Here is a 27,197-nt window from a genome sequence, read left to right on the forward strand (position 1 = left end):
CAAACTCAATATGTAATTGACCCGGATCCGAGGTACGACCGATCTGAACTTGACCCTAACCCGAGACTCACGATCCAAACTTGACCCGAAACCGAGATTTTATCCGATCCAGACATGACACATTCCAGCAGTAAACCGGTTAAAATATTAAGTGAATCCGACATTCACCCGAACCCGAGACTTATCCGATCCGAACATGACCCGTACCCGCAGTAAACCGGTCAAAATGCAACCGTATCCGATATGCACCCGAACCAAACTAGACCCGAACCAAAATAAACCGATACAAAACCGTTTTTAACCCGAACCGGTTCAAACCGAACCCGATATTTAGCCGAACCGAAATTACCCGAACCGAAACCGACTCGAACCCGAAACAATTAATTACCCGACTTCACCCGAACCCGAAGTTATCCGAACCGATCCGAATTGACCCGGATAGAAACATTCACCCGACATTATCCGATTTCGACAGAACCCGAACCGTTTATAACCGATCCGAAACCGATCCGATGACCCGATTTGACACCCCTATCGTTCGTGCAGTTGGTTTTTAGTCAGTCGGACTTTCCTGAGCTTTGATTTTACCGATCTAAGCCCTTTGGTTAAGCGTCTGTGCATTTCCAGCATTCAGCGTTCCAACGCAAATTTGTCATTTGCGCTTGTTTCAAATAATACTTACTGAATAACATGAGAATTGAGATGCATGGCCAGATAATATACAGAAGTTTTCAACAAACTAGAGACTTCATACATATACATGAGTTTGCTGAGTGTGTTTTCATACTTTCCACTTTGTGGTTCGTATCAAATTACAATGACTATCATATCTAGGCCTTAATGAAACACAAGGCAGTGATTATATATGCAAGATCGGGAAGAATTCTATACATACATACAAGTCACGGGGTTACAATTGATAGTTAAGTTGAACTAGTCATAAACCGATCACTGGACACATTTTAAGCTCATCATGTAAAACTCACATTTCCTGCTCTTATTATTGCTTCAATACAGCTAACAATACTTCCTGCAACGATAACATAAATCACTAGAATGTCATTAGTATGGATATATGCAAAAGGATTCTGAAAGACGAATTGAGAATGATCCTGTATAGTCTATACCATTGTAAAACTTCAAAAGTTGAAATCATACGGTTGGGACTGGATTTTGTTCCAGGAGTTCTTTCCCAGTTATTCCTTCCTTCAGTGTCTTGAAAAATACTTCATAATCCTTTTCAGGAGGTGGGTTATTAGGGTCCACTGTGAACGGCTCGCTGAAAGGAATTACGCTTTTCACCTGTGAAAATATAGCATGTCAAAATGATTCAGTGACATCCAGCCTAGGCAAAGCAAAAGCCAAGACCGAAAATTGCTTTAAATACAACACAGAAAATTTTAGTGGGCATAACCAAGACAGCTGACTAATAAGATTTGCGTACATTTGCGTACATTTTTCTCGCAAGAACAAATCAAATTCAACTTGAAAAAGTATTGTGAAATTGATTTGGAAAATGACTTGAGGTAGGTTATAAGATCGTAACCTCAAATGTCTTGTCAAATGCATGTGAACTCGCTAAAGAAGCAACACATATTCGAGCAACCTCTTCCCTGGATATCTTCCCCTGTGAATTATGATAACCAAATCTGTTATGTTAAGAAAAAGAAGTACCAATAATTGTTCATGACTTGTTTTTAACTACAAATAAGAAAACAATGAAAAAAAATTCAACATAAAGAAACATAGGTAACAACAAATACAATGTGCAAGAATGAGAGAGGACCGTGATATTATCCCCCTGGTCAAATATAAGATCTGCTCCTGCAGGTTCTTCTGTCAATGCGCAAGGCCTTATAATTGTATAAGGGACTCCACTGTCACGCAACAAATCTTCTCCCTGCGTTTCACATGAGAAAATCAACAATGGTTAGATGCAAAGAAGCAATATCACTTTCTGAATTATTTATACTCGATGTGGTAATCAATCTACCAGCTGCAAAGAGGTGCATGATATGATATTGGTTCACATTTCAAAATCTAGATTATACAAATGGTAACCTCGTCCAATGATCCTAACTGCTAATTTGGAAACCATAATATGTGGATGTAACAGTGACGAGCTTATACTGAAGTTTTCAAGGAAAGTCTGATGCCAATGTCTACATTAATGTTTGTTCATCTGTAAGTCTGACCTTTTTGTCAAATTTTCATTACCATTCAATACCACCTCTAAAGTGGTATGGATGGTAATACAAATATTACGGCCTACTAATTAATTGGGCAATTGATGTTATGAAAAAACCAAAAGAAGGGTACTAACCAACCTTCAGTTTGTATGTGAGAATGAAGTCCAGTTCCTTGTTCAAACGGACAGCAGGAGGCTGCTTACTCAGATCAAGTCCAGGCCTATCTGGGCGCGTAACTCCTGCAGAGCCCACATGGACGAATCTACACATAATGCAAAAAAGAAAATTAAAGATTTGAAAGAAAACAGGCTTATTAGATATAAACTATAAAAATCAAAGTTTAATGTTATAGACCTTGGTGTAATTGGTTCCTGCATGTATGCCCGTACAGTTGACAGAGGAAGCTGGAAAGGGCCCTCTACAAAAGTTGGATTCAGTTTGCCATCATATTCAAACTTGCTGAACATTACCTGGAATAAGATAGTATAAGTCAAAAGGATTCTTTCATTAAGTTCCCAGAAATTTAAAGAATTTTTTATTAATGTACGGTCAACCAAAGAAAGTAGGAGGATGTGCAGAGCACCTGCAGAGAACTAATATTGTGTGCATCGAAGGGCGGAGCGTCTAAGACAGTCCGGGCTCGGAGTACAGGCCTCAATGAGGAAAACGGTAATTTTATCTGGATGCACCAGGATAAGGGTGAGCATCAAAAGTACAAACGCATTCAATTACCAATTCTGTAACAAATGATGCCACGTACTGATTGCCATTGTCCCTCCGTTGTGTCAAAACTTGCCGTATAACCTACAGTATCCCAATCGCTGCTAGTGCGGACAATAAGTTTATATCGACGACCGTCACCTTTAAGTCGCAGCTCAAAACCATCATAAGCAGAAAGATCCTCAGGCACCGCAAAATTCTAGAAAAAAAATTACATAAAAGCATTCATCAACAGAACACATCAAAAGTAATACGGAGCAGAACAGAAACTTTTGCTGCATTTCACACAGAAGCAAGGAATAAAATGGGACAAGAAAAAAAACAATCAAGGATATGACGAACTAAACATGATGAATCAAGCACGAAGAATACGACCTAGACCGTGAAACTGTGAAAGTAAAACTAAAACACATTAGAAGTGATAGCGCGAACTTGACTATTAAGAGATTTGATATAGATATGCAGCACTAAGCTCCATCATGGAGCATTCAAGATTCCAGTGATCAACATACCAAGAATGAAATGAGTTTCCAATGATCATGCTTGAATTGACCATATTTGACTCAAGATATTTTAGAAAAAAGAGTTAAATGACCTCTTTGCCAGTCTCCAAGACCTTTTACGGTGCTTTCCGTTCTCCGATATCTGTTGTCAGAAGTTTTTCCCCCGACCTCAAACAGCACTCATTTAAAAGATTGAACTAAGTAATTTTCCCCACACCAAGACCTAAACCTAAAATATCATTCAACAGTACATCCTCCAGGGAATGATTACTGGAATAGACAAAGCACTTGGAAATTCATCATTTAGCTCCAGTAAACTTACACCATCAAAAGAAGTTGGTGAACAATGAAATATAGAATGCACTCTCAAACAGGAGCAATGGTTTTTGTATTCGTTTCTATTGAATCACCCTATATGCACATTAACTTGATCAATACCAGAGCCATTTGACACTCGTCCCTTACACTATATACCAGATCCCAGAAAATTAGATGTCCAGCAACAAAACATCGCAGCTTCGCCTGGGGAAAAAAAATCCTTTTTTCTCACTTTAAAGCATCATTAAAAGTTTCCCAATAGAAGAAATTTTGAGCATCACAGCCTATATGCAATCTGCTTTCATAAAATCTGGCTCCAGACGAGTCTGAAAGTGTTGCTGGTGCTTGCGTGAGTCTTGAAGCTGTGTACAAAGAAAATTTAAGAGCTTCATGTAGGTATTCAAGAGCCTTTGAGAAGACTTCTGATAGCTGAAGTTTAGTCTGCTACGAATCACCCTAAAAAATGGTAACCAAATTGTGTTTGCGTATTTTCGGGTTTAAGAATTTACAGCAGAAATAGAATTAACAGAGAAATAGGCAATGTAGGATTTGTATTAGCTCAATCAGAGTAATTAAACTAATTACAAATCTCCTCACATTGGAGAGGTGAGAATTCTCTCCCAAGACTAATCTCAACAAATTACCAGCTGCCTTGTCCTCCTTAATACATTGCTTTATATAACTATTAGCATAACTAACTACCTGGAGATAAGAAATAATACTGTTACAAGATCAGTTTACTAACTTGGCCTTGCCCTTCCTTCTGCTGTAGGTGTGTATGATAGGCGGCCTAGCTTGATTCCTTGCATAACCCTCCTCCCAAACTGTCACCTTGTCATCAAGGTGAAATGCAGGAAACCTATGAGCCAGCGCCGTATAGTCCTCCCAAGTAGCCTCATACTCGGGTAAAGCAGACCTTGATGAACACCTCTGTGTGAACCTGGGGTGGTGAACCTGTTAGACGCACGTCCAACAAGGCTTCTGGCTGCACCTCCATCACTAACTCAGCAGAAAGTTGTTCTGAAATGGAGGGAGAAACCAGCACGTTTCCCACAGCCGCTTTCAACTGAGACACCTGAAAGACATGATGGATCCTTGCCGTTGGGGGGCAACTCAAGTTTGTATGCCACCTTCCCAACGCGCTCAACTACTTCAAACAGTCCATAAAACCTGGGACTTAGTTTTTCAGACAACCTGGTGGCCAAAGGATGTTGTCTATAAGGCTGAAGTCTCAAGTAACCAATCTGAAATTCCACTTCCCTGCACTTGGAGTCCTCCATAGCCTTCATCCTTTGTTGGGCCTTGATCAAATTGGCCTTTAAATCATCCAGGATAGCATCCCTTTCCATGAGTTGCTCCTCCAAAGAGCTAACAGAGTATCACGGTGTTGATACTTGATCAAGTGCGGTGGTTCTCGTCCATACACTACCTTGAAGGGGGTGCACAAGGTGGACGTAAGAAAGGAGGTATTATACCAGTACTCACACCACGGAAGCCATATAGCCCATGTGTTGGGCCGGCCCGCAATAAAGCATCGCAAATATGACTCAACATATTTGTTAACCACTTCAGTCTGCCCATCAGATTGAGAGTGGTATGCGGTGCTTCGTTTCAGATGCGTCCCCTGAAGTTTGAACAATTCCCTCCAAAACAAGGTCATAAACACTTTGTCACGGTCAGATACAATGCTAAAATGCTACTAGGGAACCCATATAACCTCACCACTCCTTTGATAAATTCACGAGCCACTGACTGAGCAGTGAATGGGTGTTTAAGGGCTAAGAAGTGGCTGTACTTGGACAGTCGATCAACCACCACCAATATCGTGTCAAACCCCAAAGATTTTGGCAAATTCTCCATGAAATCCATAGAAATGTCTGCCCATATCTGCTCAGGAATGGGAAGGGGTTGCAATAGGCCTTCTGGGGACAAGGTGGACGGCTTCTGTTGTTGGCAGACCGCACAAGCTCGCACATATTTAACTACATCCCTTCGCATCCCCTGCTAGTACCACTCACTTGCTAAACGTTGGTAAGTTTTGAAATCACCCGAATGACCTCACAAGGGGCTGTCATGGTATTCTAGCAATAGTTTCTCAACTAGGCTGGAGTTTTTGGGAATGACTAGCCTGCCTTGGTAGTTCAAAGACATTCTGCTCAAGGGTGTAGCCCTTCAACCCTTCATGGCCTGCAGCCAAATCTTGCTTCAACTGTTGTATGAACGCATCCTTCTCTACCTTTGCCTGCATAGACTCCCACCATACTCCACAAGAACTCACCAAGCTACACAATTCAGCCATGCCCACAAACTCACGGGAAATAGCATCAGCAGCCAAATTAGTTTTCCCAGGCTTGTAATGTATTTCGAAATCGTACCCAATAATCTTACATAACCACTTCTAATATTCTGTACCCACCTCTCTCTGGTCCATAAGGAACTTCAGACTTTGTTGGTCTGTCTTAATGACAAACCGTCTTCCCAGTAAGAAATGCCGTCAGTTCTGTACGGCTAGAACAATTCATCAACTATTTCTCGTAAGTGGACTTGAGCCTAGACCGGGGACCCAATAATTTAGTATAAAAAGTTATGGGATGGTTGTCTTGGGTGAGCACAACACCTAACCCAAACCTAGAAGCGTCAGCTTCCACCACGAAAGTTTTAGTGAAATCAGGTATGACTAACACCGGAGCATGGGTCATTGCCTGTTTAACTTCTTGAAGCGCCTTGGTGGCATCAGCATTCCACCCAAAATTATCCTTCTTAAGTTGCTCTGTAAGAGGGAAACCAATGTTAGCATAGCCTTTTATAAATCTCTTGTAGTACCTGTGAGACCCAAAATTCCCCGTAGTTCTTTGATGTTTTGAGGGTATGGCCACTCCAACATGGACTGCACATTGGACATATCCATAGCAACACCCTTGGCAGAGATTATATGGCCTAGGTAAGCCACTTGTTTTTGCCCAAACTCACACTTCTTCCTATTGGCATAAAGCTCATTCTGTTTCATTATCTCCAGCACCTCCTCCAAGCGTTGTTTGTGCAATTCCTCATTATGGTTGTAAATCAGTATATCATCAAAAAACACCAACACAAATTTTCGGTCTGAAAACCCTGTTCATCAAGGCTTGAAAGGTTGTTGGGGCGTTAGTGAGCCCAAGTGGCACTACGAGAAATTTGTATTGCCCCTCATGAGTTCTGAAAGCAGTTTTGGGCACATCCCCCTGCTTAACTCTAATTTGATGGTACCCCGATTTAAGGTCTAATTTAGAAAATACAACAGCCCCATTTAACTCATCCAACAACTCATCAATAATAGGAATAGGATATTTATCAGGAATAGTTACCTTGTTTAATTCCCGATAATCGACGCAAAACCTCCATGACCCGCCATTTTTCTTCACCAAGAATACTGGGCTCGAGAACGGACTGCTGCTCACCTGTATTATTCCCGCCTTTAGCATATCATGGACTAAGTTCTCGATTTCATCCTTCTGACTTTGAGGGTATCTATAGGGTCGAACTCGTACTGGATCAATGCCTTCCTTAAGCACTATAGAATGCTCATGACCCCTCACCGTGGAAGACCGTGGGGCATCTCAAACACCATACTGTATGCTGATAAACAGTCATTCACAAACACATGTTCTGCCTCCGTAACATCCTCCCTCATACTCTCCCCCTCTAAGGTATTAAATTCCACCAGAAAGCCACCCCCCTCCTTCCTCAAGGTCCTAATCGTGGCCTTCAAGGATATAAGCGTTCTTCCCAAGGATGGATCTCCCCTAAGTGTCACCGTCTCACCGTAGCTTTGAAATGTAAGAGTCTGAGTCTTCCAATTTGTAGTCATCGTGTCCAATTTTTCTAACCACTGGATGCCAAGTATTATGTCAGAATTTCCCAATGTTAAAGGCAAGAAATCTTCTACAATTTCCACTTCCGGAAAAGTCAACTTCATAGCCCTCCATTCACCTTCACCGCGGACGGCCTCCTCAGTCCCGAGCGACACCCCAAATGCTTTCGAAGGTGCTACGACCACCCCCAACTTCTTAATAGCTACAAGGGAAATAAAATCATGTGTGGCTCCTGGGTCCACCATAACCACCACATCGTGACCGTTAACCGATCCTACCATCTTAATGGTTTTCGAGTTTGAGATACCCATTACTGAATTGAGAGAAATTTGGGGCAGACTCTCGGTTAGCGCATACTCCTGTCAACCTTTGAGGTGTAGTCGTCTTCTTCCTCCTCTTCTTGGGCCACTAGCACACTCATCTCCCTTCTTTTACAATTGTGACAGATGAACCACTTCTTATCACAGCGAAAACAGAGCCACTATTCCCTCTTGCTTTGCCGCTCCTTGTCGCTAAATCTCCTTATTTCTCCGGTTGATTTAGGTTTGTACCGGTTGTATGAAGGGATGGTTGGGGAAGATGTGTTTTGGGTTGTGTTTGGGCTGGTATTTTGGCTAGTGATTAGGTTGGGTTTATAGGTAGTCACTAAGGATCCTTTCTGAAAGGATGGGCTGGGCCTAAATCTGGACTTAGTATGGTTCATGTTCTGCTTATCCTCCAATTTTATTGCTAAATCCATCGCCTGATCTAGTGATCTCGGGTTATGTAAGCGGAGCTCCGTTTTAATTTCCGGAGTTAACCCGCTCATAAATTGCCCAAGTGCCACTTCCTTCGACACTCCCTTCAATGGTGCTAGCAACTGCACAAAACGGCGCCGATACTCCATCACCGTCCCCGTTGTCGGTGGTCGGACCATTGTTCGTGGAGCGATCCCACCGAGTTCAATCGGAATCGGCGTACTAGCATGGCCTTCATCTCTTTCCACGACCGCAGTGGGCAACGATCGTCCTCGTACTGAAACCATAAGAGCGCGTCGTCGTTGAGGGCTACCACGACCGCCTCTAATTGATCCTCCTCGCTCAACCTGTAGAAACGAAAATACCTCTCCGCTCCGAGGATCCACCCATATGGGTTGTCACCATCAAAAGTGGGAAGGTCCAACTTCTTATGCTTCCACGATCCATTCCCATGGTGGTTGTTACCTACGTTCCAGGAGGTCCCACGCTTCTCCGTGTCATCTCCGGTGTTCCTCAAGCTGACCCTATTCTCCTCGATCGGTATATTGAACCCGACGCGCCCGATGGTTAGGTTACCCACCTGATTGTTGCTCGGTTCCAGTGAGCCATGGCGTGGTGTTGGTTGCACCTGTGATAAACGCAACTCCGTCGCCACCGCCCTGATCTCTGTCTAGAGTTTAGTTTGCTCGTTTCTCATCATTGCTATGGCCATCTCCTGATTCTCGCGAGACCAATCGATCCTTCCCTCCAACCGTAACGATAACGCCGTTAATTCGTCGCTTTGCTTGCTGGTGGCGGTCTCCAAACTCTGAGCTAACTGCTCAGCCAACGACTACTGCAGAGTAGGTATGGCATTCTGCATAGCCGTGGCCAGCTACTGTGCGAAGGTGTTTTGGAACACTTCCATCTACTCCTTCATTCCAGCGACCTCCGCTTCCAAACCATCCAAACGCTGCACCTGATTCACCATGATGTAACTGCTGTGATACCAAGTTGCTACGTATCACCCTAAAAATGGTAACCAAATTGTGTTTGCGTTTTTTGGGTTTAAGAATTTACGGAAGAAATAGAATTAACAGAGAAATAGGCAACGTAGCATTTGTATTAGCTCAATCAGAGTAATTAAAATAATAACAAATCTCCTCACATTCGAGAGGTAAGAATTCTCTCCCAAGACTAATCTCAACAAATTACCAGCTGCCTTGTCCTCCTTATTACATTGCTTTATATAGTTATAAGCATAACTAACTGCCTGGAGATATGGAATAATTCTGTTACAAGATCAGTTTACTAACTTGACCTTGCCTTTCCTTCTACTGTAGGTGTGCATGATAGGCGGTCTAGGTTGATACCTTGCACAGTCCATAATTTGCTTGATGTTAATGTCTTTGATATTGGTTGCAATTGTTTCAGACTTGTTCTATTAATGAGGTAATTGGGGATTTTCTTATTTTAGAATTATTGCTTATAGTAGGCTTTGGTGGAAGCACTTCTGCTATTGAAGTCTGTTCCGACTTCTCTTCTATGAACCTGAGCCTGATCCTTGAGCTGGTTCCTGTTTCTAGTGTGTGTTACTGGCCGCTCATATTTTGTTTAGTTGCTCTTTTTCTGTTGTTCAAGTTGATTGTAAGGACCCTGCAAATGAAAAATTATGTCCCCAAACGTTTCTAGAAGGTGTGAAGGAGGTGAATACTAGTGCATTTTTCGGGTTCTTTTGTTCCAAGTTTCATTTTATTTGCCAAAATCTAAAAAGAAAAAAAAAGGTCCATGAATTTTTGGTCACAAAGTCATAATGAATCAATTGCCCTGTTTGGTTAGGAGCTTTTTGGAGCAAAAAGTGCTTTTTGATGCAAATTATGTTGTTGACTAAAAAGCTATTTTAGGTGTTTGTTAGAAAGATCATATAAGGAGATTTTCGGAAGAGCTTTTAGCTTATTGGTTATCTTATTGTTGAAACAACTAACAGACCAAACACTTTTACAAAAACATCTAAATACAACTAACTAGTCAAACCGGCTAATGCAATCAGCTAGTCAAACCAGCTAATACAACCAGCTAACAACTTGTAACCAAGCCGTGCCAATATTTGAAACAGTTTTGTAATTTCTTCAGCTAACAAAAGAGCATTAATATTTACCAGATTGCTTATTCCTTAAATTTTACTTTTTGGCAACAACTTTTCCATGTTTAAGAAAATTTCACGCTTTGCTTCTATTTTGAATCATGTGCTTTTAAGTTTTGAGATCCTAGGCTCCCAGCTTCAGTATATGGTTCTTTCATCATGTAACAGACCGTGAACTTATAATAACATAGTCTTTCAATGAATCCCCCCCCCCCCTTCAGCCCGAACACAAAATAGAAAAGAGAAAGAATAGTACGCACAACGGCACAAAGCAGCAAAGCATCACCAAACTTGAAAAAGAAAAATAAGCCATAGTGCTGATGATATCAGTTGAAGACCTTCGGGAGGGAATATAAGAAACCTGGAAGTCAAGATAGTAAGCTTACTTTTGTTCTCACGCTAGTGAAACCACCATTGTTAGCGGTAGACACATTTCCTGAAAAGAGAAAATAAGTCTCAGCATTATTTCAAAATAGACACATGGCGCAAGATCGTTTGCTTGACAGAAAATCAATCTTCTGTTATATCCTTTCAGAACTCTGTTGAGCATCAATGTGAAGGGTAGGAGCACTTTAGGAGGTAGCATTATAATTAAGTGGTTAGTAGTTTGATGAAGAAGACGGTTAGTTTGTTAGGGTAGAAGCTATGCATATAGAGCATATAAGAGAAAGAGAAGCATGTTGAATATTGTGGAAAGTAATTACTCCCTCTGTCCCTTAATACTCACATTGTTTTGACTTTTTGCACTATTCACATAATTCACTTTGACCCTATTTTATTTCTAGTATATGAAAACAAATATTAGTATATAATATATTGTTGGCTTCATATTAACATATATTTTCAAAATAATAATATTTGTATAAGTTTTTATAATATGTAGTTAAAGATATTGGCGGTCAAAGTTGTGCGTTGACAAGCGTGTCCAGTCAAAACGGTGCGAGTATTAAGGGAAGGCGGGAGTAGTATTTTATAGTCTGGGAGAGTGGCATTCCTCTCGAAACATTTCTTCATCCCCCTTAAAACCACCTCTTCTCACCTTCACTTGCTTTTGTTCGACTTTTGTTACCCCTCTAATGCATTTTCTTCCATCCACTCATGCCCTAATTCTTGTACATTATCTCCTTAATTAAGAGTTGATTATTTACTATATATGATGCCTTTATGTAAATACAGGCCCGGCCCAAAATACGTGGACAACTTGTGCTAATGATAAAAAATGGGCCCCTAATTTTTCTATTTTTCTTATCAGCATCAACCTATGGAAATATGAAAAAGTGTAATTGTTCTACAAAAATGTGCCAAATAAAAAAAACAATCAGTAAACAAAAACAAAAAATATTGACTATGTTATTCTGACTTTTGCTCTGCCATGACTGCCAAGTGTCAATAGTGACAAGGAAGTTTGAGAACAGACAAAGAAAAAGAGAGAAGGCCCCCAATACCATTAACACGTGATGCATTCTAAAGTTTGTATTTTTTGCTTTTGCTTACAGTCCGTTTTTCACCAAATTGGGCATTTGGGCCCTTAAAATACGAGGCCTGTTCCGTGTCCCACCTTGGACCGGTACAGAGCCGAGCCTGTGTAAATATAATCCTTATCTTTCAAAACATTATCACACTACCAGAGCTTAAAGATAGTTAAGGACATCATTCACATAAAGGGAGAATATATGATAAAACCTAGTATAAAGTCATGAACGCAAAAGATACATAATCAAGGATTCAAGGGCGGTAATTATCTCCTAATTAAGGAGATATGTAAAGAAGCTATGGAGAAAATTGATGCCTAACAATGGTAAACATGTCGACAAAAAAATAAGGAAATAGAATACTAACAATTGCCATTGGTTGGTTAGTCAATCATATCTTGAACTAATCATTGACCGGTTGATTTTCAACTAAAACGTCACTCCCACTTCCAAGTAATAATAAAACAAGATTTATATTTTAGGATGTCCAGAAAATGTTGTCACATATCCAAAAAAAGATAAATCGTGCTAGGATTACTCATGATACCCCAATTTGTAATGAATGTTGGAAGGGCACCAACTATTTCGAAAATATCAAGTCAAATAACGTTAAATTTTACATATGTCAGGTTGGGAGAATGTGATGAATACTACCAAATGGAAGGACTAAATTTAATGCATCACACAACAGATAATGATCATTACAGAACAAAAATTATTTGATTCAGAATAGTAAACAAAAACTGAAGGGAACACCAGTAGAATTATATCAATCCTCTCTGGGATCAGTGCTCCCTCTTTTTCGAGAAGTCCTCCAAAAGGAGTTTTTCATCATGCATACTATTTTTCCACAAGGTCAATTACGTATAAGCGTCGACAAAGTAACAAAATAATGGTCCAGAAGGCTGCAGTTACAAGTTGTAGCAACATATATGTAGACGGAATTTCCATGGTGTACTCCAAAGAATTGTGTTGCACACTTTTTTTGTACAGATCACAAATTTTGAGCTATAAGCAGTATTGTATCCCAAGAAAGTAAATACTACCAGAGGTACATCATTATGACTGTCCTCAAAGAAAATGATTGAAAATTCTTCCCGGAGTAAACTAAATAAATAATACAACATACATAAGTCCTTCCATTTCCAAGAAAGTAATGCATTTATTAAGTTAAAAAATCCAGCATACATGATGTAAGTAAAGTCATACTGACCTCTGAAAATCCCAGCTGCCCCGCCAGTCTCACCTCCTTTAGGGTCAATTACAAATGTGCTCTGACTAACTCCTCCCATCACGACATCATCTAAAGCACCCCAAGGAAGATCCCTAAATGAATTACCTGAAAAGCAATAATTTTTGCAAGAGTTTTCAAGTAGATAGAGAGACAAACGCGTACAGGAAGGAGGGCAACTTACAGATGTTATCTTTCTTGACCCAAATACTACCTCCGCTTTCTTAAGTTCTACTCACTTTCTGTTTTCATCCGTTTTTCCAAGTACTACTCATTTTTACTTTATTCCATTTATGTCAACTTTTTATTCATATTTTATCATCTTTCATCTACTTTATGGCACCCTATGCTATGTATTATATAATTCTCTTAATCTGTATCTCTCTCCTCCTAAAAGAAAAAGTACCCACATAGGTAGCCCTCCTTTTGAGTTCTCCTTCATTTTTTTTTGCTACAGTAATTGAATAGAACTTAGGAAAACGGAGGTAGTACTTGATAGCGGCTTAAATTGAAAACAATCTCCCCAAAGATACTTAGAGGAATATCCACTAACTGGAAATCACGTATTAACTAAATGAAACTTCAGATTATGTAGCAATGAACCAAATTGACTAACAATGGTCTTATCTTTCTACAAATTCCTGAATGTATTTATTGCCAAAGAAAATCTTGTCTACTGAGAAACATTTACAACATCTACGAGGATAAGCACACATGAATTTTGAAACTAAACATGGACTTCAGCCATTAGTACTTTTAACTGTATTATTAAGCCTCATGAACTTCGTCTAAACAGAATGACTACTTGACTAGTTTATACATGCCCTCTTTTCTTTTTTATTACTTATTTGAGACGAAGGCCATGATGTAAAATATATCTTTGATCCCATGGCCCCATGGTGATAGAGAAAGAGAGGTACCTTCCACTCCGAAAAGTAATTTTCCTTCTTTAAGTCCAACACTCCCTTTTACAGCATTAATCAAATTCTGCATGCCTATATACTCAACCATTTCAGGTGAATCACCTTTTATCTGCTCTTGTCAATTGAAAAAATCAAAGCTTAAAAACTTATATTTTTAATTGAGAAAACTAATTTCTAACTTCTAAGGGACAAAATAAGAGATATGTTCCAAAAATCCAACCTCTGGTTCAAAAAATTTGATGCCCTGCACAAGTTAAGAACAGAAAGTGTGTTAAAGCATAGGGAAACTGCAAATCTAAGAAACTCTCTGACTTGAGACACCAGTATTTGATTAATAAGACAAAAGATAGTATATTGTGAAGTAGTTAAAGGACGTTATGGAGAAATATTATCCTTACTTGACTGTATTTTGCTCTGTCAGGAGTATCCCCTTCTTTTGGGCCAACAATGACAGAAGCAGCATTAATTACTTTCTTGACTCCTTTGAAATATTCAAGAGGTAGAGTGCTTTCCTTGGTGATATCCCCAACAACCTGAAGGTTTAACAAACTTAGAAAGACTCATAATTGATAAAGTATGAAGTTTTTACATACAGAACTACTGCACTATATTAAAATGATTTTGACATGTAAGGTAAGATCTTATTATGATCTGGTTACAGCAATCCATAACAGAAGATACTTAGTAACAGGTAAGCATAAAAGGTGAGAGGATCTAGTAAAAATTACAAGTCAAAGTCATAGTGTATTGCCATTACAATTCACTGCCTTAATGGCCCACAAATATTCATTTACCCTTTAAATTTTCTCTCTTCACTTATCACACAAGAAGTTCTATTTTTAAACATTTTTGCAGGACCATATTCTATTAAGAGAGTGTTAACAACATTAAATGTAAACAGTGAACCACAGCTATCATTAAGTTATAAACATGAAAAGAATGTAAGCTGCTTAATTAAGATAGCTAATCAGTACCTAAATTGTCCATAAATATTAGCAAATAATATCTCCATGATAGAAGGTTGAACTATTCCAACATATTTTATTGCACCACTTTTTAAAGGGGTAGAAAAAAGTATTTTCCCAATGTAAGAAACACAATCAAGTACTTCCTCTGTTTTTTATTACTTGATGTGTTCCTTTAGTCACGCTATACATAATTTCAACTATTAATATCTTCGATTACCAATGAAGTAAAAGTTATAAAAATTGATATTCAGACGAATATAACAAGATGCCACGTGACTATGTTTTTTCTCAAGGATAATTCACAAAAGATGGTCAAAGTAGGGTATGAGAATAGTGAAAAGGTCAAACTGGGACAGTAAAAAAAAAATTAACAGAGGAAGTATAAGATTAATACAGCAGATACATAAGTTATTTTTACCAGGTCAATATCTGGGCCAAACATCTGTCTTGCCTTTCCTTCATTTCTAACCTGGACAAATGTGTGAATGTGTTTGAGGATAAAGATTATACATGAGGCAGTACAGTGGCAACCATGTAGTTTACCAAATAAAGAAAAACGTCCTATCAAAATTATCATACCAACACTCGGACTGGCAGGCCTTTACTCTGTAAAACATCTACTACCCTTCTACCCACGCCACCAGTTGCACCAACAACAAGAACTATCCCAGAAGATTCCATTTTCCTTGTTGGCTCACTTGATGATTGGTCAGATAGTTTCTCAACCAGAGATTCAATGAACTGCAAGCAAAAAGAACACAAACAAGCAACTTTTAGTGTCCCGCTGATACAAGTTTCAACAATCAAAAAGAGAAATTTTTTTGATAAAATAAACAAACCTTCATAGGGGAGGGAACAGCATCAAAAAAGAACAATGTCCTCACAAATCTACCAAAGTCCCAAGATGGATTGCCAGTTGCAGCATATATTTGACCTTTATGTAGTCTTTGAGGGTTATAAAATGACTGCTTCTGGTAAATAAAGAGATCTAGTCTATTCCCAAGTCGAAGAAATGATTTACCAAGTGACAAGGATGGCACTGCCGTACATAATGTTCTTCTAGACACTTCTTTCCTCGCGGAAGATGAGTTACACTGCAAGTCAAAGTTGCAACACCATCTTTACAGGGACACGGTGATAAAGAAAAATATTATATTCGGGACACATGAATACATGAATACTGGAAATACTCCTACAAGGGTCATCAGATTAAAACTGCTGAAATCATCTTGAACACGGACAACCTCAGAATACTCCCTGGGTATCTAATGCCTAACAAACACAAAAACGTATGCAATATCTCATATAGTCCCCTATTTTCTAGGCAAACACCCGAGTATCTGAAATATTTTGGTAAAAGCTCTTGCATGAGGTAGATCACCATTTTGGTTCATAGCCAAATAATAAATTGCAACAACCATGGTTCAAGAAAATAATAAACATTTCAGACAACAATCACTGACAGAGAAAATTCTGAATTTTACATGAGAACCTAGAAAGACATGAGATTCTTCATTTCACAATATCAGAATTTCAAATTTAAACCAAAGGGTCAGGCCACAATAAATTGAAACAACCCTGGTGAAAGAAATAATACAAACATCAAAAGCCACTTTTAAGCGAACTAAATGGTAGCACTTTAATTAGGCAGTAATACTTTTGGCACAGCGCGAATAGGGGTTGAAATTAAGAACTTTTACAAAGATTTTAGACATAAAGCAAAAAGTTTCTAGACTGCTAAAGACCCTTGCAGAAAGGGAAAAAAATTATTTCCTAGAGTTTCTTTCATAACGGACTAACACAGAGACACATGAAGAGCCCTTTTTTTGTGCCTGTAATAAATTGATAGTAACAAGTTTTTACAGTGCCTGTAGGTTTAATTAATTTAGAGTTGTCTGGAGTTCATATAAATTAAAGAGACTTTCTAGAGTTTCTCTGACAATAATTTTATTGGTACTGGAAAAATAAACCACACAGTCACCTGTAAGAGGTCAAGGAAGTAAAAGATGAAGCTCATATTCACAGTATGAAGGTCATGCTGTGTAACATAGCACTGCCAGAGAGAATACTCTATTGAAATCTCATGAAATCCTTAAAGAGGCTAGGGATCGAGGCAGGAGAGGAGAAGGCCTGCACAGCCACAGAAAAAGGCTTGGGTCCCAAGGTCGGCAACTAGCATAACAAGTGATCGCATATGTGAAGAAGTTTGTATTTATCCAAAAAGTTAAGTAATCTCTCACCTCGAGGCATACCAATATTCTAACAAGGTTATAACTGGAGCTGATTGCAATCAAGTTGTGTCATGTTTGCAGGGCTTAATCATTACAGCATCTCCGTGATTCTACATAGGCGTCATCGGATTCATCACTTGGTGACTTGTGATTTGTGAATTGAATGCACTCGAGTGAGGATAAAATTTTGCATAATGATAGTTTACAAGGGTAAATTTAGACAATGTGCACATGGTCTAATATAAGTTTCGCTTGCAAACAATTCTTCCAATATTACTCTACTTCCTCTCTTTTTTACTATAGACCAAAATATTTCGGATCTACAGTCTTCAACAAGGTAATTGGACATTCTGATGACCTATAAGGCTAGAATTGGTACCTTTCAAAGGTATTGTCATTTGTTACTTAAGATTACTCTTTATGACATCCTACGTCATATGTCCAACAACTAACCATTTTCCTCAAATTTTGTACATATTGTAGTGGATTAGTTAGAGTAGCATTTAGATAGTTGATATTTTCATCACTCTTGTTGGCCTATTTGGCAGGTAGTAATGGCAATGATATTATATGTAATCATGTGAAGAAAATCTCATGCCAATCCCAATCATTATGCATTGATGCTAGTCCCTCCCCAAATACCTCAATTCTTTCATAAATTTCCATTACCACTTTAGAGGTGGTACTCAATGTAAAAAAAAGCGCAAAGCGCACTAAAGCGATATGAGTCCTAGAGCCAAAGCGCAAAGCGCAAGCGCAAGGCGCGCGCTTCATCGAAGTGAAGCTCACTTTTTAAGAATTAAAGGGTTTTTTTACTATTATGCATATATATCTTACTAAAACAACCACAAAAATACATATACATCATATTTGCTTCTAAAAATATATTACTCTTTGTTTTAACAAAAATAAAGCATATAACATAGTGTTTATCAAGAAGCTAGGGTCGGCTACTGTGACTGTTGTCTTCTTCTTTTCTTATTTTTCCTTTTCTTTTGGACACTTTGGCCCACTTTCTATTGTTAAGGATTAATAGTGTGTGGTCCAAAACACAATAACAACAAATAAAAAAAGCTTTCCACGTAAAGTAATTAAATAAAAGAAGAATTTGAATGAAGCGCCAAAAAGCGCGCTTTTTGCACTTCACGAGCTTCATGCACTTAAGTGTGCTTCGACGCGCTTAATTACAAACGCTTCACTTAGACCTAATAAAGCGCTTTACCCTAGAGCTTCGCGCTTCATCACTTAAGCGTGCTTTTTAAACACCGTTGGTACTGCGTGCTAATGGAAATCTATGAACAAAAATATATTTTTGGGGATGGAGTATGTTAACATGGCAATGAACATGAGGGTTTCCTTGCAAATTTCAAACAAATTACCATTCCACAATTTACGATAGTTTACCAAACGAGCAGTTAATGCAATAGCGTTCTTTACAAGCAAGGGATGTTGTGACGTATTGGGGCAAGCTCTCATAAAACTGACCTAGTCATAAAGTGATCCTATGGAATACATGATGTATATAGGACAGTACTATGTACCTATTTATTCCTTCTATAGTTTGATTAAGAAGAAAGGTTGGGAATGGACCTATTAGCATTGTGAACTCTAAAACTTGAGAATTCTCGAAGTCCCATGAATGAAGACTAAAACCACCTATTTCACAATTTATGCTTAAGCATGTAAAAGGATCCTTTAATATCTACGCACCTTATGCTCTAGTAATTCACAAGAGCAAACAAATATGTACTCGGGCATTCATTAGGCACTTACATGAGAGGTGATAAGTCATTGTTGGTTGATGTAGTGGACTAGCATCCTTTGCTCATTGAACGAAAAGATGAATATACAAATAAAATCACTTCACCGTATGACCATGCATTCTAAATATTCTATATACTTTTATGAGTGTTTTCCCCTCAATAAGTAGGTTTGTAGACTAGGGTAAGAAAAAGTCCCTTGTTGCCCACAAACATGGGTTGGCCTTACTTTAAAATAAGAATAAAATATATTAAAAAAAAAAACCAGACTTTCACCATTATACGTGTTAGAAGTAAAAGAGCAGGCATTACCTCACTCTAAGAGAGTAGATTAACTACATTGCATTCGTCTTCTGTTCTCCATACATATAAGAGCATTCACAATGGTAGTATCCTCCTCCTCCTATTCACTCTCTCTCCTCTCCACATTTTGAAACATCATCCAACCCCACTTCCCATTATCTCCATCCTCCTCCATCTTCATCCTTCTCTTTATTCTCCCACGACAAGAGTAATATATTTTGTTAATTAAGTATATATGTTTAATTAATTCGGTTTAAATCACAAAAAAAATGTATGTTAATAAAAAAAATTGCTAAAATCGTGAAAATATAATGTGCAAACTTATTATAAAAGTATACTCATTTTATAGAAAAAACAATATATGAATTGTAGGAAACATTTTATTTCAATATTTAATCATGCATCGTACGGAAAGGGATATTGGAGAGGAAGAGGGGGCCATTGACCAAGTGTCAAAAGGAAAAGGGGAGAGGGAGACAAGAGCCTAAACACTTTGATGCTCCAATGTTAGAGTACGTACTCCATACTCAAGGATGGAGAATGAGTATATCACCCACATGATCCTCCAAAATTGAACAAAAATGAGAGGAGTATCCAACCATTGCGAGTGCTCTAAAAGGTATGACCTTACATTATGAGTATTCAACCTTCATAACTCAGACAAACATCCAATGTAAGGGTTATGCACGTATGTGGTTCCTAAATATGATACGGACTACAAAATTGTATCAACCACATTTATGAGAAATGGAAAATGGAATCACTGCACCAACCAAAATGCTAGGTTATTTATTTCATACCTTTATTTTAAAACAATGATAAAGAGTTTCCTGCGATGAGCGGAAAAACAAATGTAACACTATAAATGTGCACCCCAAATACCAAAACAGGTTGAGTGTTGAGTGCAAAACTGCAAGTCATCCAGAAAGAACTCTTTACCGCATAACTCTTTACCACAGAACTCTTTACCGCATTGGACTTGAGTACTTGAGTAGGGAACTGGGGAGCAAGTAAATGCTTGAGATACGAGAAGAGGCTCTCAAGTCTCAACAAATCAAAGACGAGGGTTAGAAACTTAGAATAATAAACTTGAAACGGGACCCTGGTTGACGACATTCCTCTTTGGGGTTGCAATTGTTCACACTCAATGCTAAAGGAAACATCTAAATATTTTTTATTTTGTGAGAATGACATTAACAAACCATTTGGTAAACAATATAATTAGCGGTAATGTTAATGAATTATATATGTCATATTTTAAGGGAAGGTTGGTGTAAATGTCCATAATGATATAACTCCATCCATACTCTTGTATTATCTTAAAATGAAATTCATTGCTTCTAATACCACCTCTACAAGTGGTAATGGATATTGAGGGAAATGATGAAGAAAACAAGACATTTGGGGTAGACAAGCATTACCATGAGAGTATTCTTTAATTATGTCACGTGTACGGTTTAGGGGAGAGGGACTAGGTAGGTAGTGAGTGGGGCTGACATGGGGCTTCTTTTACAAATTTCAAATTCCTACGAGACAACCGCGGCACGCTCCGCGACTAACGCATCATTTCTGTTACCGGAACTCCGCGACCGATCCCGCGACCGTGACCGATACCGCATTTTTTATATATGCTCACAATGGAGGCAAAAATTCAAACGCTAGAAATGGAGGAAACGATACATCTAGGTCTAAGATTTTCTGCACCAGAAGGTCGTGATTTTTCCGCGGATTACGCAAAAGAAAGGAATTTGGAAAATCAAGATTCTAGACCTAATTTGCAGGGAAAAGGTCAAACTACCCTTTCAGAGACAAATTTTTCCATGGAAAATATTGTGAAATTAGGAGAAAATTCACAAAGAATTCCTACCTATACCCTTTTTAATTTGGGAATTAATGCTTAATTAAACAAGCCTACTCCTATGCCAAACAAGGTCACAAAATCAACTCAAAAAGTTTACCAAAAGAAGGTCATCAATGACCCCACAAATTTCGTGGCTCAAGATGCATTGCAAGAAATTTCTGAAAAGAGTATCCAGCTAAACCAATCCTCTTTGGAAGTAAGTAAGGAAAATATAAGTCAAGAAGAAGCTTATGTAAACTTTATCAGTAGTCCAGAGTCACTAGCCACAGAAGCAACCATTGATGCAAGAAGCCATGTTTCCCCCACCTTCGAATGTACCCGTATTCAATATTCCTCCGGAGAAAACCCTCTTCGTAGGACAACCGATCGAGGTAACATACTAGGGCATAGCAGACCCTGACGCACATCATAGAAGTAAGGATCGAGACATGGATCGAACCGACGCCGAAGCCGAAGCCGCCGGAGTTGATAGTGGAATTGAGAATTCCCAATTAGGTAAATTGTATCTTACGATTAAATTAGAGATGCATATTTATCTACCTTACCAACAATCCCCGTTTTAATGGAAGATATAAACCCTAATCTTGCTCCAAACTCATTAACAGTATCTTGTATGGTGTGGAACGTACAAGGTGGTGGAAGCCAAAACTTTCTAGCTGCACTTAGAGTGGTTGTTAGAACAAATAAACCGAATGTTATCGCCTTAGTCGAAACTCATGTGGGTAGTTCTCAAGCTGGACGTATTTCTAATATGCTCGACTATTCGGGCATGCACGAGTTGATGCGCAGGGTTTTAGCGGAGGCATGTGGATTTTCTGGAAACTGGACTTTGTTACGGTGGAACCAATTATGAAGCACAGACAGTATATTACTATGGATATCAAACGTGTAGGGGGTGAACCATGGTACTTTACGGCGGTTTACGCCAGTCCGGACCCGACTAAGAAAAGGGAATGCATGTCTAAATCCCCAACGTAGACAATCCAGAGGTCGCTTCTCAATTTAGGCCAATTAGTTTATGTAATGTGGCCTATAAAATTGTCACGAAAGCAATTGTTAACCGTATCAAGCCGATGTTTCCTCACTTAACATCTTGTACTCAAACACGCTTTGTCCCGGGGAGACAAATTACGGATAACATTGTTAGAGGTCATCAGTGCCATACGTAACAATCAAGGAAATACGGGTTTCATGCCTGTTAAAATAGACTTTGAAAAGGCCTATGATAGGCTCCTATGTGATTTTATCCAAGACACGCTTAAAGAAATTCGCTTCCCATAGTTACTCATACACATTATCATGGAGTGTGTAACGACTTCTTCAATGAAAGTCCTATGAAACGGGAGAACCTACAGAATCTTTTAAACCAAGTCGCGGACTCGCGGCATCCGTCAAGGAGATCCCCTGTCTCCATACTTATTGTCTTATGCATGGAGCGCCTAAATCCAACCATTAAAGAATAAAGAGGCACTTATAGCAGGGAGTTGGAAGCCCATGAGAGCTACCCGAAACGGTCTGAAATTATCTAACTTGTGTTTTGAAATGATATCATTTTATTTGCGAGGGCCTCAAGTGAACAAGCTGTAAACATGTATAAATGTTTAAAGAGACTTTGTGATGCATCTGGACAAAAAATATGTCTAACTAAATCAAGAGTTTACTTCTCTAGCAATGTTGATATTACTAGGCGAAATGAAGTCTGCTCAACCCTCAATATTGAGGGGACATCGGACATAGGTATGTACCTTGGAATGCCAACCCTCACTAATCAGGTTACAAGGGATACTTTCGGTTACCTATGCAAAAAGATTGATAGACGTCTTGCGGGATGGAAATCAAAATACTTATCTTTGGCGAGAAGAATCACCTTGGCAAAATCTACTATCTCAGCAATGGCTTCCTATGCTATGCAAATGGAAAAAATACCAAGATCAATATGTGACAACGTTGACAAAAGAACTAGAAGGTTTGTGTGGGGTGGCAACTAGGACCAACGTCGCATACACCTTCTTTCATGGGAGTGTCTACAAAAGCCAAAAGACCAAGGAGAGTTGGGTATTCGATCCGCAAGGCAAAAAAATGCGGCTTTCCTAACAAAGCTAGGGTGGAGAGTGCTCACTAACCCGAATGCTCTTAGGTCTACAGTGATTCGAAGCAAATATTGCAAGGGTCGGTGTGACATTGATATGTTTGAGCCTAAGGCAAATGTGTCAAATATTTAGAGAGGTATCACTAAAAATGCAAAGACACTACATGAAGGTACTGTTGTTGGTAATGCTCAAAAAACGCTTTTTTGGGACCATCGTTGGGTCACTAAAAAGCCTCTTCGAGAACTTGCTTTATATGACATACCATCTAGCATTGAAGGTGTAACAGTAGAAAAGACGTGGGACAAGAATGTGGGCCGGAAATGGGAGGCTTTGCTGACTATTTACCACCACTATGAGCTTAGAGTTGATCAAAATGTGGGAGATTTATGCTTTTGGGTACTACAGCTGAAGGAGCCTTCACAATTAAATCAGCTACGCAAAGGCGAGATGACGAAGGACCTATTGACGAAGGACCTACGCAAAAATGGGAAACTATATGGAAGATAAAAGTCCAACAAGGTGCACGTGTATTCTTATGGGTACAAATTGCATGATAGAGTGATGGTTAATGCTAATAGAGTAAGAAGACAACATACAAAAGATCCCCGATGCTCACAATGTGGTGCGGAGGAATATATTGCGAGATTGTAAAGGCGCACCAGAGGTATGGAGGAGTGTAGGAGGCCCTAGTAATGATCCTAATTTCTGTGGGTAACCTTCAAGAGTGGTTAACAAGCAACACAATTATCATCCCTAAGGTAAAGGAATAAATGAGGTATGGCCTACTTATTTTGCTCCTAGGATGCTCACCCCTCCGTACTGATGTCGACACGACGCGACCCGGGTGCGGACACGGAATCCGAATCGGACCCGCCGGAGAGAAAGTGGACTCGGCACTCGCTAACCCTAGATCTAAAAATTGAGAAGAGAAAACAACAAATCAAGAGTCGAAACCTTAGGGCTATTGTTCGGCCAGAAAAATCCGAGTTGATCAGACCACCGAGTTGTTGGTTTTTCTTCTCCGGCGAAGGGTGGTTGTCTTCTTCTTATCTTCGACCTTTTTTGAAAAAAAAACTATCTTCGACATTAGCAGGTTCTGATTTTCGGTTTTTATATTTTTACTTTTTAATGTGGGGTTGGGTAGGTGGAAGAAAGTCGCTGATTCCCATCTACCACTTTTTCTGTTTTTTTACTTTATTAGTGGGGTAGTCTTGAGTCTTGAGTCCTTTTATTCTGCCTCTTTTTCTGTTTTTACTTTATTTAATAATATGAGCAATAAAGTATGGTATCTTTATCTAAGGAGTTTGACTTCTCACCTAATACTTAAATTATGTATATTTAAAAAACCTACTATAATCCGTACTTTTTAAAAAAAAAATATGCAAATAAAAAATAAAAAAATCTTTATTTTGTTTTTGCATTGCCGTGTCCCCGAGTCCAAATATAAGTTTCGGACCTTTCAAAACGTGTCCCCGAGTCCTTGATTTTTGAGTTTCTCATGTCCGACACTCGGATCCCTTACCCGGGTCCGACACCCGTACCCGAGTCCGAGCATCCTAGTTTTGCTCTACTATTTGGTGGATATGGAAGTGAAAGAACTTTGCAATGTTTGGTAGAGGTAATGAAATCCCGTATGATATTAGTGGCTTCTTGCTAAGCCGTTTGAGGAGACTTGGAGAGCATTGGGAAATGATATTGTTAATGGTAGTAGCAGCAATACAAGGGTACAGGAGGTTTACATAAAATGGAGAGGTCCACCAAGAGGTTGGGTAAAACTCAACACTGATGGCGCGGCTAAGGGTTGTCTAGGACGAGCAGGCGGGGCAGACTAATACGGGATGAGTCAGGGAGGATGCAATGTGCGTATACGGAAAACTTTGGCTCTTGTTCTTCCTTTAAAGCCGAACTGAAGGCGGTAGAATTTGGCATCAACATAGCTTTAAAGATGGGAGTTAAACAACTCATGATTCAAATGGATAACCAAGCAGTTGTCCTAGCACTTCAAGACTATGAACTTATGGTGGGGAATGCGCCCACATTGTGCATAATTGTCGTCAACTGATCACAAGGTCTACTTGGGAGGTTTCCTTCTTTCATTGTTATAGACAGCCAGACAGGGTAATAGGGTCGCGGAATGGTTAGCAAATCTTGGTGTTAATCAAGCTCCGAAGCTTCATATGATACAAGTTCCTCCTCGGGAGCATCCTTCATGAAGACTTAGTTGGGGGTGGCTTGGCCGTTTAATCTCTGGCTAATTTTATTTTTTGTTCTTCCTTTTGGGGTCTTCCCCTCATTTGTACCCAGAAAAATATATGTAGTCCCTCGGTCCTTAAATAACACTTGGGGCACGCTTGGATGGGGTGTAATGGATTATGGGGGTAATAAAAGTCAAACCACCATAATCAAAGGACAATGAAGGAGAATTGTGGTGGTTGCATGGAGGGTGATGTGGTGGTATTGTGATGAGAAGTTGTGGTAGTGGTGGTGTTGTGAGGAGAAGGGAGGAAGGGGGGAAGTAATTACCCCAAATGAGGGTAATAATCACCCTAGTGGGATGGTGGGTAACTATTCCCCCATGATTAGGATATTTGTTCCACCTTCCCTTTTATTTTCTTCTTGCCAACACTAGCTTGTTCCCTTTGCCACCACTTCATCCCCTCATCATCACCTTCAATTACCTTAGTTTGACTTTTATTACCCCTTTAATACATTACCCTCAATCCAAGCATGCCCTTGGTCACATTATTATTTTACACCTTCCAAAATAAAAAATACACCACTTTCTAAAATCAGTAACTTGAACTTCGAAAATCCCCAGCAATATACTCAATTGTGGAAAATTTGTCAGTAGATTAATCACAAAAAGAGCTCTAATCTAATGATTACACCGTTCCTAGATAAGTGTTCTGCTCGAAGAAAAATACTGTTATTAAAAGAACTAAAAAGTGGGTAAGAAAAACAATTTTTGTGAGTGTTTTTTCACAGGAAATGGGATAAAGTAGATAATTGTTTATTGATAAAGTATAGACAGGAGTGGATGTGAGGGATCCAAAAGTGGAAAAAAATGTAGAATATTTAATAAAAATGAATCATAATTTATAGAAAAGTGGGAAAGGTGTATGTACAAAAATATAATCAAGACACTTAAAGGAAACGCCCAATTTAGAATACATGACACTTATTTAATATTTAGGAAATGAGGGAGTTAATGACAAGAAATCATTGCACTGGTTTGCGATTGTACTCTAATTGGTGAATGATGACAAATATAAATGGTTTTTATCAAATTGTTAGTATTAATTAAATGGGTGCATAAATCAAACCTAACAGCAGCAATATCAGAAATTAAAAAGATGAAATCTCATTTGAATTATGCTAAAAACACAATCAATAAAAAATATAGACTATCATGTATCAAATTCAGTTTTGCCCCAAATTTATGCAGAAATGACAATTCAAAGATGAATTAAAGAACAGAAGTTACAGAAGTAAGCGGTAGAAAAGAGGTATTATAATACAGTAGTATGTACCTGGAAGTTGAAAACGGGAACCGAAGAAGATGATAGAAGTTTGAACGAGGAACAAGAAGTGATTTCCATTTTTTGTGGTTAACCCGAGTGACAGAACCAAAGTTGCCCCTCCATATATTTCGAATGCTGAGGAATAAAATATTAGCCACACGATGGCGGGGAGATTTTGAACCGACGTATACCAATCAACCGAGTATTGCTTTTTTTTTTTTTTTTTTTGATGGAAACGAACCGATCTATTAATTTGTTAAGCAAAAATCAGCTGAAATTACATCCTCAATTAAGCTAGGATATCCCCCCACCCATATCCTAGTAGAGTAATCCAATGGGCTAAGATGAGCGATAGCATGGGCTGCTTCGTTCGCCTCCCTAACCACATGGTTGTAAC

The 27,197-nt window shown here is 38.9% G+C and overlaps 1 protein-coding gene across 2 annotated transcripts; it reads right to left on the reverse strand.

Moving 5' to 3' along the window:
- Positions 1 to 720: 720 nt before the first annotated feature.
- On the reverse strand, positions 721 to 26,964 carry LOC110802898 (protein HIGH CHLOROPHYLL FLUORESCENCE PHENOTYPE 173, chloroplastic). 2 transcript variants are annotated; one of them, XM_022008351.2, is made up of 18 exons: positions 26,810 to 26,964; positions 16,056 to 16,128; positions 15,874 to 15,968; positions 15,614 to 15,775; positions 15,453 to 15,503; positions 14,465 to 14,599; positions 14,287 to 14,310; positions 14,064 to 14,175; positions 13,126 to 13,251; positions 10,827 to 10,876; positions 2,950 to 3,108; positions 2,773 to 2,868; positions 2,544 to 2,659; positions 2,328 to 2,451; positions 1,787 to 1,900; positions 1,547 to 1,627; positions 1,128 to 1,302; positions 721 to 1,030 (listed from the first exon to the last, which is right to left on the reverse strand). In XM_022008351.2, the coding sequence occupies exons 1-17, from the start codon at positions 26,876 to 26,878 to the stop codon at positions 1,153 to 1,155; spliced, it is 1,737 nt and encodes a 578-aa protein (XP_021864043.1). In that variant the 5' UTR covers positions 26,879 to 26,964; the 3' UTR covers positions 721 to 1,030; positions 1,128 to 1,152. The 2 variants fall into 2 exon arrangements, with proteins under 2 accessions (XP_021864043.1, XP_021864042.1); XM_022008350.2 differs by having other exon boundaries at positions 15,874 to 16,128; positions 26,810 to 26,963.
- Positions 26,965 to 27,197: the final 233 nt, after the last annotated feature.

The sequence above is a fragment of the Spinacia oleracea genome, chromosome 5 (genome assembly GCF_020520425.1).
Source record: "Spinacia oleracea cultivar Varoflay chromosome 5, BTI_SOV_V1, whole genome shotgun sequence".
In the NCBI taxonomy this organism is placed as follows: Eukaryota; Viridiplantae; Streptophyta; class Magnoliopsida; order Caryophyllales; family Amaranthaceae; genus Spinacia; species Spinacia oleracea.

What these genes read in the sequence shown, in the direction of transcription:
- LOC110802898 (XM_022008350.2), bottom strand. Translation starts at nt 26,878, where the DNA reads ATGGAAATCACTTCTTGTTCCTCGTTCAAACTTCTATCATCTTCTTCG. An exon ending in TTCCCGTTTTCAACTTCCAG is followed by an intron (nt 16,129 to 26,809) that starts GTACATACTACT and finishes TTTGACTTGCAG; the next exon opens with TGTAACTCATCTTCCGCGAG. An exon ending in ACAGAGCAAAATACAGTCAA is followed by an intron (nt 14,311 to 14,464) that starts GTAAGGATAATA and finishes TAACTTGTGCAG; the next exon opens with GGCATCAAATTTTTTGAACC.